The sequence below is a fragment of the Hypanus sabinus genome, chromosome 28, assembly GCF_030144855.1.
Source record: "Hypanus sabinus isolate sHypSab1 chromosome 28, sHypSab1.hap1, whole genome shotgun sequence".
NCBI lineage: Eukaryota > Metazoa > Chordata > Chondrichthyes > Myliobatiformes > Dasyatidae > Hypanus > Hypanus sabinus.
Window position 1 is genome coordinate 23234189 of NC_082733.1, and position 16941 is coordinate 23251129.

The following is a 16941-nucleotide window of genomic DNA, read 5'->3' on the forward strand; positions in this document are numbered from 1 at the left end:
AGTATTTAAGAACTTGTTCCTTGCTTTTGTGTAAAAGTATACACAAGTTCATACTATAAGCTGTTGATTCACAGTGCCCAAGAGCAGCCTTCTATAACAAAGCAAAGCCTTGCACATGAGTCTCAGCTACTAAATTTTGTTATGATTTCATGAATACATTTCCCGCACTTCAGCCCTCACCCCATCCTCCCGTCACCACAACAGGGACCGTGTCCCCCGAGTCCTCACCTATCACCCCACCAGCCTCCGGATCCAGCATATTATCCTCCACAACTTCCACCACCTTCAACAGGACCCCACCACTAAGGACATCTTTCCCTCTCTACCCCTCTCTGCTTTTCGCAGGGTTCGTTCCCTCCGCGACTGCCTGGTCCACACGTCCCTCCCCACAGATCTCCCACCTGGCACTTATCACTGCAAGCTTAAGTGCTTCACCTGTCCCTACACCTCATCTCTTACCACCATTCAGGGCCCCAAACAATCCTTCCAGTTGAGGCAACACTTCACTTGTGAGTCTGTGGGGGTCATCTATTGCATCCGGTGCTCCTGGTGCGGCCTCCTCTACATCGGCGAAACCCGACGCAGATTGGGGGACCGCTTCGTCGAGCACCTACGCTCCATCCGCCACATCAGACAGGATCTCCCGGTTGTCACCCACTTCAACTCTCCTTCACATTCCCATTCGGATATGTCCATACATGGCCTCCTCTACTGCCATGATGAGGCGAAACTTAGGTTGGAGGAACAACATCTCATATACCGTCTGGGTAGTCTCCAGCCCCTTGGTATGAACATCGAATTCTCCAACTTCTGGTAATTCCCTGCCTCTCCCTTCCCCCATCTCACCTTCACTCTGTCTCCTCTTCTAGCTGCCTATCACCTCTCATGACTCTGCCTTCTACTGCCCATAGTGCTTTCCCTTTAGATTCTTTCTTCACCTCTCCTTTCTATCCCCTCCCTGCTTACCTTCCCCCACCCCTTGATCTTTCATCTGACTGGTTTTCCACCCTTCCCCCACCTTCTTTATAGGGCCCCTGCCCCCTCCTTCTTTAGTCCTGACGAAAAGTCTGACCCGAAACGTTGACCGCTCCTTTCAACGGATGCTGCCCGACCTGCTGAGTTCATCCAGCTTTTTTGTACATCTTGAAACAACCTTTAGGAGTTTGCCATTCATTTGAGAGTTCCAGGGTGTTGACCAAAAGTACAACAATGCATTTTCTAGTCAAGATGTTGTGCAACATGGAAATGAACTTGGATGAACAAGCCTGGAGGTGTACTGAAACTCATTCCACACATTTCCAAAACCTATATTCTTACCTGTCTATTGCGCTCATCCATGATCCTTGTAATCTGAATCTTTTTCCGCCCCATCTTCAACTTCTTTTTTCTAAGATATCAGTGTAGAATTGTAGTTTTGTCAGTATTTAATGTTCTAGTGCATGGTACAGATTTCTCTCATGAACTATCTTCTTGTGGACTTGTTCAGCTTTATTTCCCCTCTTTCAAAGCCTAGAGTGAATAAAAAAGGCAATAATAATGCATAAATAAATTTGAAGAAATAATGAGGTTAGTGAACAACAGCTCAGTAATATGAAGTTAACTAACATAAAGTTAATGACCAACATTATACAAACTTATATCATTTTTCTTTTTAATCTTATAGACAATAGAACAAATCAAATCTAAATTGAAGCATTCCAAAGGCAAAGAAATTAAAATAGCTATTATACAGGTATGAAATTACACTGATAAAGGAATACAAATTTAAAAAATAAACACTTAGAAAATAATTGGGGGTATTCACATTATAACAGAAAATGCTCAACGGTAATTTGGTAGAGATGCTTAAATCACAGAAGGTCCAGGTCCTCCCTAGTTTGAGTGCCTGACTTATATACAGTCCATATACATGGACAATCATTTGGGAAACCGGTGGGATGGATTTGCTGGTTGCTGTAGGCACTTTCTGCCATGTGGGAACACAGCTTGCAGCTGAATTTCCAACTTATGTACTGCTCAGGTTGCAAAAAGGTTCACAGGAATCGAACCCTGCTGCATCCTGGAGGTGAGGGGTTGGGGGGGGGGGGGGGGAGTGGACTCGTGGTTACAAACTAACTAGAAACAGATTCTTGCTGGAGGTTAGAAAAGTTCAGAACATGGGGATTCAGAGCTTGAATTCAATACAGGATATAGGAGAGAAAGCTTGAAGAGTCTTTTTTTTTCCTGAAAAAGCTATGAAATGCAACCACAGGCAGTAAAGCAAAAATATATCAGTATCATAAATTTAAATGTTAAAAAGCTGCTTGAAAATATATTGGAGGAAAATTTATTTCCTCTTATAGAATGTGAGATTATTGGATATTTTTCTGTGCAAAAAATCTTCTGTGGATGTTAACAACATTCCATTAGTAAGGAGATAAATATTGGGAAATTTTTAAATTATTGATGATGGTGACATTTTATCAAGACTCAAATGTATCAAGATAGCACTGGAGCACAGCAACTCATTGCAAGCAGAGCTCTGCAGATCCACCAGCCATTTGTTTGCATCAGCATATATCACTCAATCTTTAGCTAAATAGCTGAATGAAGAATGCAACTTTTGCAAGGAACAAATTAACTTAATCCTTGAATTATTTTTTGATTTGGTTTTATTTTCCACACCATTTTTCTCTTCAGCATCCAGTTCCTCATCTTATTGCCAGTGAGCTTTTAATAAACAAGTTATATGCACTAAAAACAAATAAGACATTTCATTTATCAAGCACTTTCAATGTGGTGCAAACAAAAATTGAACAAAGTGGAACATTTCAGGGAATAGGTTGAAAGAATTAAAAGAACAGAAGTAGACAGGTGCCTTGGTTGCTGAAGAAATGACTTCAATGGTAGAATGATTAAATGGAAATGCAAAGGGTTAATATTTTAAGGAAGTACTGGGGGAGTCAACATGGAAAGAGTATTTGAAATAATAGTGATAATTCCAAAAATTGATCACAGCAAATGAAGAGGCAATACACACCAAGGTAAATGTGATTGTAATGATGGCAAAACAATTAGCATTCAATATCATTATTTCATTAAGCTGACAGCAGCTTCTGGACTTTTGTGGTTGTGCATTTTAAGCACTCCTGAAATTGTGGGTGGTGATTCATCCCATCTCTTCAGCCTATGCTGCTTTGCATTCTTTTTGCACTTTGACCATTTTGAAGAGGTACATTAAATGCTTATACATTTTTAATAACACAGAATCATTGTTGGTGGGTGGGGGAGACTCCTGTAGGCCCTCCATACGCCTTTGCTTACTTCCAATAATTAAAGGAAATTAAGTGAATTAATGTGAACTTAAAAAACAGATTCATTATAAAATACCTAACATTGTTCCATTTTTGTGTCTTGAGGTCCAATTGAGAAGTACTACTTGCAAACTTGGCTCCAACAGAAAACTAGTTTGCTTTTTGGCTTTTATTTCCCTCAGATATAACATTTTAAGTTAAATAAAACAAAAAGTGTTTGAGCTTCTCCTTTGTTCGTGTGCACAGACTCGAATCCTTTCTTTGCACCCTGTTAGGGCATTAACTTAGTCTTGAGCCCTTTCCTTTCCTGTTATGCTGTATGTGCTGATTACTTAATGCACCTGCTCAGCAGGCTTCATGACATCACAGCTGTGGAGCATCAGGGGTTTTATTGGCAACGGAAAAGGAGAAGTCCAACTCAGAAAGCAAAAAGCAGAAAACTGCAAATGTTGGAAATAACCAGATGTTAATTACTGGCTAGGACTCCATATGTGCTCTGCTGCTCATTTTCTAAACAGTCCCATGTATAATCTATTACATCCAACCGCCAGAGCAAACTGTGCCCCATCTTAATGCCACTTCAAAATGACAGTAACTTGGGTTTTTGCTCAAATGTTTAAACTGAGAGGTGAAACCATGAACTGGTGACACAACAGTGCACATTCCGTCCTCATGCGGCCACAGATTCCATTCAGAGTTCAGTCTGGCCTTCACCTTGATCTGTTATTATAAAGCTTCCAAAAAGCTCAGTTAAAACAGAATCAGTAGGCTTTTGAATGGTACTTTTGGAACTGATTATTAATACATTGAGTTAGTATTTATTTACAAATTCCATGCAACTTTGCCCACTTTTCTTCTAATCCTCACAGATTGGTGCAACCGTACCGAAGTTGAATCTTCCACCTTAATTTTTGGAAGTAAGGAAAGGCATATGATGGACCTACAGAGGTATCCCCCACCCACCAAAAATGATACTGCATTATGTAAAAAGTACATGTGTGGAATAGTAATAATTAGTCTTCCAACAAAGGGCAGAAAAACCAACATTAATGAGAAATTCACTGGGTATTGTTAATTTTCCACTGTTTATCAGCTTGTTCAGCTGCAGCAAATTGAACAGGACAGCAATAACCAGCAACCATTAATAACCAGTAACAATGAAAAATTGATTTTCACTGGGCCTTCTTCACTGCCGTAGCATATTAGTTTGATAGGGGGAATGTGAACACCATACTGATCTCAATGGGGAACTTCAGCAACTAAATTTGGTGATGTTAAACTAATGGGATAAATAATAAATCATCCTAGCAGACAAGTTAACTTTATGCATGTGTCCAATTCGAGCTCCAAAGCAAACTAGGGAATACATTTCTCTTTAGCCACTCTCTCTTAAGAGGGCTGGCAAGGTAATCCAAAACTAAACTTAGAATGTATCCTTTTATCCAATCACAATGGAAAAAGTGCTCAAGGTTAGATGCCTTGAAGCAAAAGCTCAAAAGGGATAAAATATTAACATGCAGCTCTGATTCAGAATCAGGTTTATTATCACCAGCTTGTGACGTGAAATTTGTTAACTTAGCAGCAGCAGTTCAATACAATATACAATCCAGCAGAGAGAAAAAAAACATAATAAATAAACAAGTAAATCAATTACGTATATTGAATAGGTTTTAAAAATGTGCAAAAACAGAAACACTGTATATTATAAAAGTGAGGTAATGTCCAAAGCTTTAATGTCCATTTAGGAGTCGGATGGCAGAGAGGAAGAAGCTGTTCCTGAATCACTAAATGTGTACCTCAGGCTTATAATTGGATTCTTCTCCACAGAACAACCCAAAAGATTTAAAAATTTCAAAATTCTCTACTTGATGATTTGTTGATTTTCAATTCAAATTAATTTATTTTAAACTATACAAGAAAAAGTTGTGGAAAAGGACATATTCTATTTAGTCCTTACATTTTCCTTTAAAATAAGGGAGTGCATGTGTGGGGATAAAGCACAAGTGACTGAACTGATGGAAGGGGAATGGTAAATGCAAGGAAAGGAACATTTCAAAACTGGAAATTGACTTTGGCACAATCAACAATCAAGTACTAACAATCAAGTTCTAAGAGTCAGAAACAGGTTATTTGATTGTTTATTAATAATTATGGGGAAATGGCCAATGTTATATTTGTTCCAGTGGTGCACTTAATGAATATGCAAATTTTTCACAAAGGCAATGGAGAGCTGGTCATAGAAGTTAGTGCAGTTAGTTTTGTGCAACCCAACAACATGTCAAAATTGCTGATGAAATATATTGTGAGAAATAAGCAAATTCAAATAAACAAATAAGCAAATAAATAAACTGGCATAACATTTTCATTTCCAATGAATCCAGGTATGTATGGCAGCAACTCTTACACATCTAACATTTAGTTTTAGCAATGCAGACCAAGAAGAAAATGTTCAAGAAATTTTAAAAAATGCTACATGGGACGAAAGTACAGTCTTCATGAAGATACACTGAATGTTTTTTGCCAAGTGCAATTGTTTACTGCATCTAATGGAACAGAATAGCTTGGCAGCAGGCATCCAGTAAGTTTACAGCCTTTCATCTTGATTAAAAAATAGCCCCTGGGAACACCTTCTATTTCAGTGAGTCACCCATTGTGGCACCAATTAAAACCGTTCATTATTGATGACCTGCAGTATATAGCATCTAGTTATAGAATGCCCATTGAAACTATGACAACATGAAGAGGTATTATGGTTAAGTGCTGTATTAGTTAATGGGTACAAATATTTACATTTTAACAGTTCAGTTAGTAATAGCTTCCACATTTACCAAATAGATTTTAAAAGATGGTTAGGAATAAAGTAAGCTCAGAGTTATAACAATTGGATCTAGAAACAATGGGCCTGGAAATCAATCATCATGTAAATACTTAAAAAATATTCTCAGAGTAAAAACATTAATGACTCACTATGTCAAAGCCAATGCTACATCCTAATGATACATATTTCTGCATTCCTTCAGTTGAAGATTCTGAAATGTAATTACTCCAACAATGACAGCCGTTGGCCATCAAGAGTTAGAATTCCTTCCTTCAAGGCCTAGAATGAATTCTCACCTCTCCTTTGACCAGATATTCCTCAAAATATCTTTAGCCAAGCTGAACCATCAGTTATAAAGTCTTATTACCAGACTGGGTATCATTTTTTTTCACTAAGGCACAACACAAATAGCAATCACAGTGAACTAACACTGCAGGCTCGAGGCCCTACTTACTCTTAGTCCACTACGTTGCTCACAACCTGACACTGAGCATGCACTCAAATTATTTTTCTTGATAACATCCTCCTCTGACAAAATCTAAAGACTCCTTGGGGGGGGGGGGGGGAAGAAATGCACCACCCAACTCCTGGGGCCACTCAAAGAGAAAAGGAAGCATTCCGACCAGTATTGCGCTATAGGCCCTGCATTGCACATATGGCTCCGCCTAAGTGGCCGAAGAATTGCACCAACTCAATCATCTGCCAATCCTGTGAGAAGTGACTGCAGTTCCTACATTGTCCTCATTGGCCATCGACAAACCCATAAACCAACAGTGGATGCAAGTCATCCTCAAGCCTGGAGCAATGTCTAGGCCAAAGAGTAAGCTAATTGATTTTTCTCTCCCTCCCTCTGATTCTGGCTAATTTGTTTCCTTGTTGTTAATTCAGCTAGATAATAATGTTAGATTATTGCCAAACACAAAATCTTTATTCCCTGATAAATTAAAACACTATTGACAATGATTTTTTTTTCTAGAACCCTATTATTCAGCATAAGAGTCATGCTTGTGAAACAAAACCTTTTAAGTATCAGCATAAGTGCGATGTATATGCCTATAAACTTTAGGGACAGCAAGTTGAGATTTGGTGGAATAGTATTAATGATTTCTCTTGCATTCTTCTTTCTCCTCTTTGAATGTACAGTGGATTCCTGTTAACTGGGCCATCAGTTAATTGGGGCAGCAACTTATTTGGGACAACTCTTAAGGAACAAAAACACACTGAGAAAATAGCCAGTATTCCATATGTTTATTTGGGACACTATGCCACTTAATTGGGACAGGAGACAGTTGCTGAACAATTTCTAACTAGCACCAGTCACACGTACTTGTGTGGCCATTAGATGCTGCACCATGCTTAGAGCAAACAGCTTTTACAAAGGTGTTACTTGCACGTGTTTGTTTCTGTCAAAAGACATCGATTTTTGTCACTGATTGTTGGCAAATAATAAAACACAATTCAAAACTGCTTTGCTCACTGTAGTTTCAAGCATTCATGCTTGGAGATGCCAGAAACAGCCAGGAGTGGAAAAGAAAGCATTTCACTACTTCAAAAAGTTAGGAACTCCAAAGAATTAAAGTGTCAACAATCATCCCAAATGTTACAATAAAAATGTAGATTTGGAGCATGCAATTGTTGAAAGAATTGTTCGAAGGCAGACCATTATCTGAACAAAATGTCTACACTGATTTTGTTCATTGTCAATCAAAAGAACACGACATCATACACTGGATTAATTCCTCTGTGGGTAACTATTAACAACTAATATACAGTTTTATAGAACTGTAGTAGTTTTGGTAATGTTCTAATTTGTTCTGTATTTCATTTAAATACATAACCTGTTACTCAGTCTGGTTTTTTAAAAATATGTTTGTAAGTATTTCCATGAAATTTCGGCTAACTGGGCTGCCACCTAATTGGGCTGAAATGTACACCCAATGTGTCCCAATTAACCAGAATTCACTGTATTAATGTTCTACAACAGTTCAATGTAAGAAGCATGTAACTTATAAATAATCAACTCACTACCAGCTAAACCAAAGTGGGTTACATTGAGTGATAAGAGTATCTTTTTTATTTTAAGCAACGCACAAGGCCCAGAGTACCAAAAGTAATCTGCACTTGTATAGTGCCTTTAGCGCATTGGAAGACAACCCCCTTCCTGCCAAAAGGTGTTTCACAACTATGTTAACAAAATTCAGCAGTGGTTCACACAACAAGACATCAGTTTAGACGGCCAAGCACTTAGGAAAGTGAAACTTAACGGGCACCTTGGAACAGTAAGCAAGATGTGTCAAGGCCCAGAGGTTTAGGAAGATTAATCACAAACACCATTACCCAATGATCATTTATCATATCCCTTTAGATGATGAACCAATATTTCAGCAAATTGAATACAGGTTGAAAGAGGCATCAAGATTGACAAAGGGAAGGAAATAAACTGTGATAGTGGGCTTCCATATTTTATTAACTCAGCAGCACATTAGCATCACCCTGGGGAACAAAAAACTGGTTAATGCCTAGAGGACTGCTCTCATCATAACTAAGCAACCAGTCACATTACCAAAACACAGGGCAAAATGGCACTGGAAAAAGACATTGCCCCAGTATCTTGGTCAAAATGAAGTTTTGCTTTTGTCATCCAGATCACTTCACTAAATGGGATTGATTCAACACGAGTCAGGTGGCTCAAAACTGGGTATCCATGAAAGCACTGTTTTCAATTTGAAGCCTGAGCCTTGAGACTTGATTTGACACGAAGGATGCGAGCTATTAGATTCAGCCTCTGGACAATTACCAGGCATGGGAAAGGAGCCAATGACCAGAAAAAAGAGCTTTACTGGAGGAGCAGAGGACGGAAGATAAACATAATAGCTATAGTCCTTACAATGGTTGGTTGATGGAAATTTTTTGTTGAGAGGCAAGTCAGAGGGCAGGAGAGGTGATGATCAGGCAGACATAATCACAAACAGCTTATCCAAGGAAACTGGTAAATTTTCAGATGCTGCTACTAAATTGGTAGAAAATCATGGGGAATAAAAGGAGGGGAACAGAGAAATAGAGAGACATTTGAGTGGTCAAAGAAGTCTAAAATCTTTTATAGTTGCTAGCGCTTTAGTACATTGCCCCATGTACTTTAAGTACATGAGGCAATGCCCACAGTCAAATCTACATTTCAGAATGAAACTAAATGTTAATTCCTCATTCGGTGCCATGAAAAAAACACATTACTCACTTTGGCAGTTTGCCATGCACTAGAAGATAGTTTCTGTTTCCAACATTACAACAGTAACCATATTTTAAAGTGCTTCAACAGCAGTTAAACATTTTGGAATGTAAATATAGCAACATGAACACAAGACTTTATGAAAATGTATCCTTTTGCTACTTTTTCCCATACAACGTTGGATTAAAATTAACTAACTTTATGTCTTTGGTACTGTTTCATTTTGCCAAAGAAATTTCTCCTTGCTGTCAGGACTTTGAACATTCAATAGCTTGGAGAGTAAGACAGCATGACTGAAATAGTTAGAGCTCAGGGACTACCCCTCCATGTCATTTGCATTCTGCCAGTCACTAACTAAAGCAATCCCAATGTATGCATATGATGGGCAAATGTCCGCCTCCCACAAGAATGGTCACCTCTTCAAATGAATCTGCCAGTGGTTATATAAGAGTATTACCAGCTGTTCTGGATGGCATTCATCCCCCAGTCTGCTCAACCACGAAATACAGTAATTTGTTACTTAGATCAGTTTCTATTTCTGAGCCAACTGTTATTCATAAAATCGTAAACACATTCTAAATGTAATTTGATGACTTTCATCTTTAACCAAAAATGTGGAAATGCACTGGGGGTGGGGAGGGGTAAAAAATGGGGTGGGAAGTTCCTCCTTCTGACCGAAACTCAGCAAAAATGGGCAAGGCAGGTTGAAAGCTTGGTCTAAATTGCATATTGAAATTTTTTTTTAAACTGTGTAAAGCAGTGGTAGTAACAATTAGGTAGATAATTTCACAGATACGAAGTTCAAAACCATATTTGAATGATATAGCTAATTTAAGCAATTATGTTCTTACAGATAGGAACAAATAGCACTTTATGACATTTTATATCATGTTGCCTTAACTGAACATCATTTGGGGAATGTGTTTTATTGTACCATCTTACGACAGCTGCTTACTTTTGTTTTTTTTTGAGCATTCATCCACCCCAACCCCTATTTATCCTTACAGATATCTGTCCTGCCTTTTCATGTCCTTAAAGAAATGAAGCATGCACTTTAATTCTAAAATCTTCCAGCTATTGTACATCTGAGTCAGACAATGAGGAAAAAAGACAGAATGCCTATTTCATTCCCGTTGTGACGTTTATTTCCTTGTAATCCATTATCACTTCAGTCCATCAGTTCCCAGTTCTCCTGACCTCATCTGCACTAGGGGTAACTTACCATAGCCAATTAACATATCAACAGGTCTTCAGGATGTGGGTGGACATCCCTCCACCAGGGAAAGTCCTTTCCAGCTTGGAGAGATCATGCAAACTCCAATCAGATAGCAATGGTCAGGGTCACACATACGAAACTGGAACTGTGCAGCTTAAAGCTCTACAAACAGGAGAAAATCTACAGATGCTGAAAGTACAAGGCAACACACAAAAAGTACTGGATGAACGCAGCAGGTCAGGCAGCATCTATGGTAAGGAATGAACATTTGATATTTCAGGCCGAGACCCTTCATCAGGGCTCTGAAGGGTCATGGCCTGAACGTCAACTGTTTATTCTTTACCATAGATGCTGCCTGACCTGATGAGTTCCTCCAACATCTTATTTCTGTAGCCATAGCTCCAGCTGAGGTGCCACTGTTCTACCCATTAGAGAATAGATCTTGAAATTTTTACTGACGACACATTCATAAGCTCTGCACAAACTAAAATGTCCATCTCTGCCTGCTTGCAAGTCCTTGAAAATGGCTTGCTACTTGTTGTGCCCTGGGAAATAGGCTGACCTTCAATCACATCCAGAAACCAGGACATCTTTCTTCATCCTATTCTCCTTTAATCTGCTGCAACAATAAGCTGATTAATCATCACACACTGCACAATTCAGCTTGACAAATTGCTATCATATGTAATGACAATTTTATAGGAAATGCCATAAATTCACCATCCATACTTATAAATATTATTCAAAACTCAAGTTAATCTAAAAGAAATTAAAGTACATGATTAAACAGTACCAGTTTCTGTATATAAATCTCCTTCTTTAGATCACTTTCTGCTTTATTACAACTCATAGGATCCAAATGCCATTAGGTTCTAAAAGCCAATGGCTGCATGAATGATCTAAATTGTTCTGTCACTACGTCTATCAGAATCCTGCCTGCAAGTTTAAAAATTATATTTAAATCAATAGTCTTCAAAAGACAGTATATTCTATAAATTTATTTCTAGCTGAAAGAAAATAAAATTTTCCAACTTGTGATCTAAACACATTTTTGCGTCAATTAATTCTCTTGTAGAATCTGGAAAAACTTCAATTTAGTTATCTCAATCACTTCATTCCAAGATGATCAAATCAAATTTTCTTAAAACTTTCCTCACAAAAAGGATTTGAAGTACTTGAAATAAACTTGAATGCTTCTCTATACACCCTGGTGAGCAAAACACCCTCCCCGACATGAAGTGATCAGGACTAAGGAGAATTACACTGCCCACTCACATCATGTTACAGAGGTGCCTTGTAATGATGCTGAAGTACAGCATAACGTTGTAAGAGGGGAGAAGAAACAAACCTCTTTTCACTTGCTGAAGTTTTGCCCATGTTAATTCAATGAGCATGGCGCAACAATATCCACAATATTCAAAACAAAAGGGCTTAAGCAAAAAGTACACAAGTATCACAGGGATTACACAGATCTTTCCATCTACTTACAACTTTATCAATATAAGCTTCCATTATAGCTGTGGCTAAATTATACTAGGGGTGTGACACTGATGTCTAACATCAGGGTTTAAAATAAACACAAGGATATCCCCTTGTTTTATAAATAATTTTGTTCTGATTTGGTTTGAAACTAAAACCAAATTCAAATTAAATAGATTTTATACTTGACATCCAGTAGGAAGATTACTAATTGTGGAAGGGCTCAGCTTACAACTGCAGTAATTGTACAAATGCACTCATGACCTTCTTATTGATTCTGTTAATTAGGCCAGCAAGCTACCTTTAATTCATTATGAGTGCCACGAAACAAAGCAACAGCTATGCAACCTTGTGAAAACTGGATGACTATATGGAAATAAATTCATACACAGCTTACTGTAAGCATGCAGGATTGATCCTCTACAAAATTGTTGCTGCTTGCTTAATAAACAGGAGCAGAACCTAATCACAATACTCATTACTTATCTGAGTAACTCTCAGCTGAAAAATGTGCATTAATGATCGTAACATGTGAGATTACTGGTTGCGAACATAAAAAAGTGCTTCTGCAATTCATAGTCACCAAGGCAATTAAACAATTCTTTCCCATAATTTAACTAAAATAATTTTGAATGACACACAGAGAAGTAGAGCAGCTCCACTCATTCTAACACAGTCATTTAACAATAAATGATCAAACTTCTTTTACAAGGTGCCTCTTATAATGCCCAATTATCTTGGGACAGATATTAAAGCATTAGTTGACCCACGAAAGTACTCTATTGGCAAAATGAACTTCCATGAAAATATTTCAAGTTTGTTTTACACGCTGCAGAAGAGTCAAGTTTCTTTCATAGAGTCTGCAAGCAATATTACAAGTTGTCACACATTTCCTGTTCCATGTCACCCAACAACTCCTGTCTCTATCAAACCTCTAAAGTGCATATACAGGATTTCCATGAAGGGATAAAATGGTGATCAACAATTGACATGCTGCGCTCCACGCTACTCATTTCCTCCTTTAATCTAATTGTTATGCAGACATGCTAACCATTAATAGATTTATTTAATATACAATTATCGCAACCTGTCACTATTATGACATCACTACTTCATTAGCTGAGATCTATTTTTCATTCCTTAATGTTTCAGAAAGCAGGAACATTTTAACCAACCTGAACTTGCATTATTATTTCAAAATATCCATGAAAGTTTTAACAGCTTAATTACTTGTTTGCAATCTTGAGATCTACAAACAAAATGTTTGAATCAGATTTAGGCTTATTATTACTGATATATGATGTGAAATGTGTTGTTTGGTAGCAGCAGTGCAATGTAGGACAAAAAAATTACTGCAAATTACAATAAATTACTGACATATGTCGTGAAATTTGTTGCTTGGTGGCAGCAGTACAAGACAAAAAATTACTGTCAATTACAATAAATAAAATACATGGTGCAAAAGAGAAATGTTGATTTAATTTCATTCTTGCTTAAGCAGTGCTCTGGTTGCTTTGCCCCAGCAAGCCGTTCTAACCCAGTTTCCCACCGCCCACATCTCTGCTTAGAAGGAAAAGTACAGCCTTCCCACAAATTCTCTTCAGCTCAATATTTCTCAGCACTAGTATTCATCTTCAGTAATGTTACACTCTGATAACCCAATTATTTTATTTCATGAAAATTTGAATTCCATCTATGAATAAGCCCTGGACTCTAGCTGGACATGGGATTTTGATGGTTATACATAATTTAGAAGATCATTTCAACCTTTTCTATGATGGTTTATTCATGGGGAAGCTTTATATTTAAGTTTCCTATTCTCCCCCCCCCCCAAAAAAAAATGGCTTGTTTAAATCCAGCAAAATCAATGTATTAATTGGACAAGCTACAAAAAACACATTGCTATTCAAAGGGATGGAATATTCGGCAGCTAAAAGTTACACTGATCTCCATGGTAAACCCGACTTCTCACAAAAGCTTAAGTTATCCTATTTACAATTCTCGACTCACACACCTACTGCTATTACAAAGTCCAAAAGCATTACAATTAAGTGACCCTACCAGAAAGTTCATACAAAAATTCTTCTTCATGTTAATCTACCTTCAATGTATTTCTAAAGAACAAACTTGTGTCTGGTTTCAATTACAGATTGGTGGATGGTTTCCTTGTCAAGATCTATAACTTTAACATAAATTCTAGAACCCATCAGCACTCTGACAATAAAATTTCTTTCATTGGGTATATAGTAACAACAGTTTTTCTTCATGTGCCACAGATAAATAAACATTACATTTCATTTACACTAATACAACAGAAACTCGCCAGTTACTTCTCAATAAATTTATAATTTGGCACAAGACATTCCTGTGAATTTATACTTGAAACCACTAATGGCACTTTGAAGACGATCACCAGATCCTCTGAAATGTGCCATTGGCTCATGAGAAAACATAAAACACAAAGCATTTCCTTCAGCTAGTGCTTTTTGTTCTCCCCCTTTTACAAGCCACGTAAATCTATCTGATCACCACTACTGTTAGGTTGTGTTAGCAATCTGAAAGCATCAGTGACAATTTTGAAGTAGTTCAACCAGCAAGACTCAATTATAACATGGACCTGTAAGGGAACAGGTTTCTGTACTTGCGTTTTAAAGGCTCAGAACCAAGCTTAGAGGTTGGTGAGAAGACGAAACCAATCACCTGGGCACGTTTTCAAATCAGCCTCATAACGTATTTGGATTACATCTTCTGAAGCAGTGGCATGCTTGTCAGCAGTACTATGTCCACAAGTCAGGCTGTAACTGGACTCTTGAAATAGATTACAACTTTCACTCTGATGCGTAAGCAAAATGTTTCACCCTGACATAAAGTCGCATAGTTTGTCCTGCTTCTTTTTTAATCTCCCAATGGACAACTTTACTGAGTACAGTCATTTCCAATGGTAATAATATCACCTTTGGAAACAAATGTACTTTAATATTGTTGTGCAGCCCAGCCTTTTCCACACCAACAAACCTATTTCCATGATTCAAGCTCAGCCAGTTGCCCTGTCCATGCAGGTCAAAAAGCATTCATTCCCTAAACATTAATCATACCATTGCATCCAGTAATGATGTCTTTAGTCATGTCTGAACTAAATATACTTTCCCCACCAACACTCCACCCTTCTGTGCACTCACATGCCACTGTCAACTTACACATCACTATCTACTTTTAGGTTCATTTAATGCCAGGTCATTGATTAGTTAAGTCTACATTTATAATTTTTGTTAAAGCTGTGTTTAGTGAAATCAAATCTGCCTTACCTTGGCCTCTTCTCAATCTCTTTGTCAAGGGAAGTACAGCTCTGTTAATCTGTTCGTTTTATTGCATTCCAAAATATTTTATATCACTATTCTCTGAACTTGTGCCAAGGCATTAATAACTATAAGTTCCCATCATAGAAATTTTATAACACAGGAGGTTACCTAGTGTTGAGGAAAAAAGACAGCTCTCCAGCTTGGTCCCATCTTTTAGCATCAAGCCAGCTCTGAAAGCCAACATTCTTCAAGTAGAAATTCTCACATTATGTATTACAATATTTTTTCAGGGAATGAGTTTCAGCCTATTATCATGTTCTGAATGAAAGGTTTTTTTCTCATCTTTTTAATCCTTCTATCAGTTACTAGAAATCTGAGTCCATCTGCAAAAATAAATGGAGTATCTCCTTCCCATCTCCTCATTCTAGGATCTTTATGATGCCCCTTCAGCATCTTCAGTTACAAAAACAATCTTAGCTTACCCAATTTTTCCTCAGTTGTACACCTTTCCCATACCTGGAAGAAATTTTAAAATCTCCATTGCAGTCATATTTCCTGTAATGAAAACAGAATGACACTCGGCATTCAAGCTGTGGCCTAACTGATGTATATACTTTTGATATAATTTCCCTACTGATATGCTCTATGCCTGAGCTAATAAAAGATAGTTACTATTTGCTCTTTTAACCACATTCACCTGTCCTACCTTTAATGATTGGAATAGGCATTTCTGTTGCAAGTTTCCACTCAACATTTTGGATATTCCTTTGCCTTGTTGCACCTTCCCAATTGCATGACCTCACTTGTTGACTGCCCTGGCCCTCAAAATGTATACATCCTCCCCTTGCAGTATGAGATTCTGCAGTCCCTCCTGTTGCACCATCCACATTGCCAGTTTGTGTATTACCTCCAACTTTGTTATTACAATCCTTACATTTAGTTGCAAGTTACTAACACTATGACTGAGTTACTCATACCATTACTCAATTAAACCCCATTGGAAGCAGTTTTCCACTCACAAAGCACCCTTCAACTACTGTCCTTTGCTTTCAGCCACTGAGCTGAGCTTGGATCCAATTTACCTTCTTGATCAAATGGACCTTTACACTTTTGACCTGTCTACATATAAAAACATCCACAGAGGCAACATGAAACCCGCATTCTTCTCTGACCCAATACAATACCTCCTCAGAAAATCCTTAAGCAAACCCAAACGATTCGGGTGTTCACTTAACAAATTCATGCTGGTTGCCACTAATTAAGTTGTGCCTTTATAAAAAGAGATGTATGCAATACCCATGAATGACAAATATGATTATATGATACATTATCTGAAATACGTCTTATGGAAATGTTTGTTTGATGATAAACTTCAATAAAAAAAATAAATTACAAAAAAAAAGAAACAATCTATCCACCATACAAGTAAACTGCAACTTCACAGATAATCCACATTGTCCTTCAATACAATGTTTGCCAGACAGGATTCAAAATCCACAGTTTCCACTCCTGCTATTTTAAAGCCTCAGATATATTTCACTCAGGTCTGTTTCCAAAGATAATAAATCCATTAGTACTTCCTCTTTTACTATGTTTAACCTGTCCAATAT

General features: G+C 37.6%; 1 protein-coding gene across 7 annotated transcripts in view; it reads right to left on the minus strand.

The window, feature by feature from the left end:
* The window catches only part of mef2aa (myocyte enhancer factor 2aa), a 193673-nt gene that overhangs the window by 116660 nt on the left and 60072 nt on the right, over positions 1-16941 (minus strand). For all 7 annotated transcript variants that reach the window (XM_059952709.1, XM_059952713.1, XM_059952710.1 and 4 more), the window contains one exon: positions 1318-1509. In XM_059952709.1, coding sequence (XP_059808692.1) covers positions 1318-1371 — 54 coding nt within the window. In that variant the 5' untranslated portion in view covers positions 1372-1509. The remainder of the gene's footprint in view (positions 1-1317; positions 1510-16941) is intronic.